The 6,055-nt window shown below is 54.7% G+C and overlaps 1 protein-coding gene across 1 annotated transcript; it reads right to left on the reverse strand.

Moving 5' to 3' along the window:
- On the reverse strand, positions 134 to 3,079 carry ATP6V1F (ATPase H+ transporting V1 subunit F). The gene is made up of 2 exons (XM_003134698.3): positions 2,787 to 3,079; positions 134 to 592 (listed from the first exon to the last, which is right to left on the reverse strand). Exons 1-2 carry the CDS (start codon positions 2,942 to 2,944, stop codon positions 391 to 393), a joined length of 360 nt encoding a protein of 119 aa, XP_003134746.1. The 5' UTR covers positions 2,945 to 3,079; the 3' UTR covers positions 134 to 390.

Genomic DNA, 6,055 nt, shown 5'->3' on the forward strand with positions numbered 1-6,055 from the left:
GAGCCACGTCTGAGACCTACACCACAGCTCACAGCAACGCCGGACCCTTAACCCACTGAGCAAGGCTAGGGTTCGAACCGGCAACCTCATGGTTCCTAGTCAGATTTGTTAACCACTGAGCCACGACAGGAACTCCAAGAACATTATTTTAATTTAACATCGACAATGACACTGTAACAGCACAGGGAAGAGGTAGTGGAGTGAAGACTCAGGCTTCCTGTTCCCTAACCGGCCTTGATTTAATGGCAGAGCCCCAGCAACCTGGAAACACCTCACCTAGCCTCTCAGTGGAGTGGGAAGGGGCAGGGGAATTGGAACTCGGAGGCTCAAATCTCAGAGAAGGGCTGGTCGCAAGCCTGGGGAGAGGCTGCAGGGCTGCGGGGAGTCCCCCTAGCGTAGGTCTTCAGCCGTGAACATGCCCTTGGCCCTGCGCAGGATGGAGTCCTTGGCAGCATCATAGGGGTGCTCCTTGGACGGGATCTCCAGGACGGCTGGGATGGAGCGCTGGTGGGCGTCGAGCGCGTGCCGCACCATCTCTGCGATGTACTGGTTGATGAGGATGATGCCGATGTCCTCCCGGTTGAGGAACTGCCTGTAGGGAGAGATGAGCCGGGAGGCCAGGGTGACCCACGCTGAGGTGGTGGGCTGGGCTGCAGAGGGGAGCGGGCTGGGTGCGCAGAGCGCGATGGACAAAGGAAAAGGTCGCTCTAGCTAAATTCTCCATTCTATTCAGCATCAATTTCATTCCAAAGCTAAGGGCCGCGGCTTCTACTTCCCCTGCTAGGAGGGCTCCTAACTCAACTGCTAATGAAGATAAGGGTGCGTGCTGGTGTATTCTATAGGCTGCCTTTGGGAAAGAAAGCGAGAGGATAAGATTAAAGAGATCTGTCCCTTTGTATCCGAATTTTAAAGGGCGGAAAGATAAGGAAGAACCGATGTGGTTATCTAGGGAATTCAGGAAGGTGGTAATACAGCAAAGAGGTCAGGGGTGACTTCTCAGTGTGTATACCCCTTAAACATTAATTTGTAAACCCTATGAACACATTAACATTTCAAAAGGAAATAGGATACTTTTTTTTGTTTTCTTTTCTTTTGCCTTTTCTAGGGCCACTTCCGGGGCATATGGAGGTTCCCAGGCTAGGGGTGGAATCCGAGCTGTAGCTGCTGGCCTACGCCAGAGCCACAGCAACGTGGGATCCGAGCCGCGTCTGCACCACAGCTCATGGCGACACTGATAGGATACGTTTTTAAAGGGGGAGGCATTGTTGAGACAACTCAAGGTCTACCCTGATGAGGGCAGGAGGTGGTTCAGAGGGGAGGTCTGGCCTGAGCCAAGAACACAACAGGGAGAGGAAAAATCAGTAAACGAAGGAATCGCACTTTCCTCACAGAGAGAACCAGGCACTGGGCTCTTTCTTGTGATCATCTACTCATTCATTAATTTACTTATGTGTTAATCTGGAGCTGCAGCACTGGCCTAAGCCACAGCCACAGCCACGCCAGATCCAAGCCACGTCTGCGAGCCACACCACAGGTCACGCAACACCAGATCCTCAAGCCACTGAGCAAGGCCAGGGATCGAACCTGCATCCTCATGGATGTAATCAGATTCGTTTCTGCTGAGCCATGACAGGAACTCCATAGACCTGATGATTTTCTGAAGTCCCTTTGGTTGGAAAGTTCTTGAAGTAAAATTTGCCCTTCTCTCATGACAACTTGGATCACTTTACTGGACTGATCAGCAGAGATGAGCTTCTCTGCGCAGGGCCTAACATACCCCAGGCAACAGGAACCAGTCTCAGCCAGCGGCTCAGGGCTGGGCTGTTTAGGGGGAAACAGGCAAGAGTGGTTTGTTCCTGAGAGACTTGGCACCGGGGCCCTAGAAGAAAGGGTGTGGGAAAGAACAGGGGGCAAGCATCCTCCACTCTAGTCACCAGGATGCCTCCTGGATTAAGGGACATGCCTGCACCCACATTTTAAAGCTACTGCTCTTAAGCCAGGCCAGGAAACGAAGATTTGAAGTGTAAGGTCTTAGCAGAAGTCCTGATATTCTGTCCGCTGGGCTCAGGACAATGGGAAATTCCAAAGCAGACCAAGGAGAGCTGCACAAGCAGAGAGTAGACCTGGCTTAAGAAAGGCAGAAAGGGAGGGACAGGGTTCAAATCCCCACTAGGTCTCTTGTGAATCGTATGACTTTAGAATGTGCCTTGACCTCTCTGAGCTTCAGTCTTCTCGCTTATACGTGGGAATAACCATGGCCTTACATCACGATTGTGAGAGCCTCTAAGGGAGATGAAAACACAAAGAAAAGCTCGAGTCCACTCACTGAATGTGTGGTTCCTTTAGAAGCCAACTCGCAAAAGAGTCGACTGCTTGCAGTGACCGGAGCCTGCTCTACGGGTGAACTGGGGGAACCCCTGCAGAGGATCTGAGACTGACCCTTTGTGGGGCTTGGGTGCACTGGACGCCCAGCTCTCGCGGGCCAGGTTGGGCCAAAGGGTGGTGCCCGCCCGTCACGAGCTCTGTTCCCCTTCTTTCCTGACACACGGTCATGTGAGAAGGGAGTTTGTGGACCCGACATAGCCTCGGCCCCACCAAGCCCCTAAAGGGAACTTGGGGCGCGTAGGCCTTCGCTCCGGATAGGTGGGTGGACCGACTTTCCAGACCGTCGAGGACGGGATCTGACACTTCGGCCAACGTCTGGACGCCCAGCGACACCCCCGCCTTCTCCCCGCACTCCCACCAGACCCCAGAAGGTCGCGTTCAGGCCTTGCGGGCAACCGTACCGGAAAGTGTCTTCGATCTCATTGATGGTTGTATCCTTCTCCACCACCAGGAAATTAGGGTGGCGGTTTTTGTTAAGCTCCCCTATGCCGCCCAGCAGGAAGCCAGTCACCGTGTCTTCGTCTCCGATCACCGCAATTAGCTTCCCCCTCCCCGCCATCCTCAGAGTCAGACAGCCAGCCGCGACCGCCGGGTGTCACCGAGCTCCGGGTTCGCAGTGCCCCGCCTCTTCGGCCCCACCCCCGGCTCTTTAGACATGCGCAGTTCCACCACTCCGCCTCCTGGGACATGCGCAACAACAGCAAAGGCGCCCGAATCTGCATACGCCTGCGCTATAAAGGGAGGGCCGTTCCCCAGGCCTACGGTTCCCAGAAGTCCGAGCGGCCTCCCCGGGTTTCGCAGGCAAGTTCGATCCTTCTTCTACAAACGTGTCGAGCCTTTTGCTGTGTTAAGATGCCGAGACGCCGACAAGACAGTTCCCGTTCTCGAGGGTAAGGTCCGAGTCTTGTACCGACTGTTTATGTAACTATGGCAGACGGTTAACAACTAGTACATATTCAGTTAATAAGAGGATGGATAAGTTGATGATACTCTCTAGTGCGATAGAGGATTCACAAAGCAGTGTGTTATTTGCTGAAACGTGAGAAGTATGTGGAAGCCCACATCAGGTGTAACTAATCTGTGGGAGAGGGAGCGCACAGAGAAGGTCGCTAGCAGGATGAAGGGGATAGAAATGAGGACGAAGGAGTACCCATCGTGGCTTAGCGGGTAAGAACCTGACTAATCTCTGGGAGGATAGGGGTTCCATCCCTGACCTCACTCAGGGTTAAGGATCAGGCGTTGCCGCAAACTGCGGCGTAGGTCGCAGGTGCAGGTCGGATCCGGTGTAGCTGTGATGTAGGCTGGCAGCTGCGGCTCTGATTTGACCCCTAGCTTGGGAACTTCCATAAGCCACAGGTGCAGCTGTAAGGAAAGAAAAAAAAAATGAGGGCAAGAGGGTGTTCTGGGGAAGAGGAACAGCACGTGCAAAGACTTAGGGCTAGAGAGCATCAGTGCCTTCAAGAAAAGCTAAAGAATCTGGAAGTTACCCTGAGGACGACTGAAGTTACGCTGAAACCCCTGAAGGATTTAGTTGAAGAGAATGAAACGGCCAGGTTCAAGTTTTAGAGATAGCATGGAGACCATGCCGTGTGCCGAGGCCAGACTAAAAGAGGAGAAACCATTGTGGAGAGAGAGTGGTGGCCAGAACCCATGTAGTGGTGGTGATGGCGAATGTGGAGAAGCAGGTGGAGTCAAGAGGGGTTTAGAGACAGCATGGACGGAACTAGTTTGGGGAGTGATAGGGTGCTTCCAGGTTTCTGGCCTATGCGGCTGGGGTGGTCAGGAGTAACATTCCTGAACGCTATGCGGTGAACATGTTGAAGAAAGGTCCGCTTGCTCCCCCGCCCTTTTAAAGAGCAGGCATCCTGGCGTCTGGCATGTGATTTGCAAGTTTAGAGCACTTGAGACATGCAGATAGGGGTTCACTGTGTGGTAGGCTGGGGATTTGGGCACACCTGGTTTGAATCTCAGCCCTGCTGCTCAGAGCTGTGATTTGGGACTCATCCCTGAAATGTTCGGGACCTTGGTCTTTTCAGATAACCGCCTCATAGGGCGGTTAACTGATAACTGCCTCATAGGGCGGTTAGAATTAAGTGAGATGAAGTCCCTAAATGCTCGGCACCTGAGGCCATCCTGCAGTCCGGGGAGGGCAGCTGAAGCTGAGGCAGGAGCCAGCTAACCTTGCAGGAAAACGCTCACATCTGGGGGAGAAGTGGGCGGGAAGGCAGGGAGGGAGGGTGGGTGTAGAAGCCTGGACAGAGCCGGCCCTTAATGACCATAAGTAGTTGAATACTTGACAATGGATCCTGCTTCAAAGGGTCTTTCAGGTCAAGTAGGGAGCTGGGACAGTGCCACATATATCACTCGTGATTTCATTCAACCAGCATTTATCAGAGGGGGCCAAGAAGAGGTTTAGGACACAGACTGATAAAATATGACTTCTGTCCTCAAGGAGCTCCCTTGGGATTGAGGGGGAGAGTGAAAAATATCACGGGGGAGGAGGTAGACATACAGAAAGAGAGGCCCTGGAGGGGTCTTGAGGGCAGGATTCAGGAGGGGGAAGGGAAGGAAACTTAGAGGAGCCAGGAGGCAGACAGCTACTGAGTGAAGAGGTGCGTGGGGGTAGGGCTGAGAATCGGAGCCAGGCCATGGGTGCGGGTTTTCTCCGGCGACGCAGCACCACGTGCTGAAACATCGGCCGTGAGTCTAGAGTTGGGGGATGCGTGAAATGCTGCCTTGCCCTGCTCAGGCTACTGGCGCGTCATTTATTCATTCCTCATGCCTATCGGTGTTAGACCTCCCAGGGTTCTGGCGGGGCGGCCGAGCCTCAGACACTTGGTCCCAGCTGAGGGTGGGATATGCAGCCAGGCGTGCCCCAGGGCAGGATGAGAGCTGCGGGGCTGACCTGGGAGGACAGGGAGGGCTTCGGGAAAGCTTCCTGTTGGCCAGGAGGATGGGGTGGAGAGGCAAGGGTGTTCCTGGGCAGGGGCCCAAACCGCAGCACAGGTGCCTGGGAAACTAGGTTATGAAGAGGGTCCGAGGTGGAGGGTGCGGTGGGGAATGGACACACTGCCCGACTCGGAGGCTTCTGGAATGAGTGGGTAGGGGGGCTGAACCTAGAGACCTTGTTAAGATGCGTAGACCAGCCAGGAGCAGAAGGGAGCCATGGTCCCTTTAATGTGACCCCCCACTGCAGTGCGGAGGGCAGGTCAGAGGAAGCTGGCTGGTGGGTCAGGAAGGTGCAGGGCAGGAAGGAGGCCTTAAGTGAGGTCAGGGCTGGAGGTGGAGAGGGAGCCGGCCCAGTTCTGACCCAGGCCCTGGCTGGAGCGAAAGGGTCCTGGGTGTGCATGTGGTTCCGCCTGCCTGCGGGGTGAGGCCCTGCCTGCTTGAGTCAGTGCCGTTTTAAGGTCCTAATTTTGAGAACATCCTTGAGATGAGGCTGAACAGAAATTGGCGTCCCGGTGGTCCTAGGGCCGTCTTCTAGAACCTCGCGTCCACCCCTCTCTCCCACCCATCAGCTTTCCAGGAATCTGAGGAGCAAGCCCTGCCAAGATTCTATCTAGACCTTCTCAAATAGATGTCCCAGAGGGGTGGCCTTCCCTTTGGCCTGAGTCAGTCCTCCAGGGGACAGGCAGCTGGCCTCTGCCTCCCAGGGCCAGGTGCAGTGTCA

This window comes from Sus scrofa, chromosome 18 (assembly GCF_000003025.6).
Source record: "Sus scrofa isolate TJ Tabasco breed Duroc chromosome 18, Sscrofa11.1, whole genome shotgun sequence".
Classification (NCBI taxonomy): Eukaryota; Metazoa; Chordata; class Mammalia; order Artiodactyla; family Suidae; genus Sus; species Sus scrofa.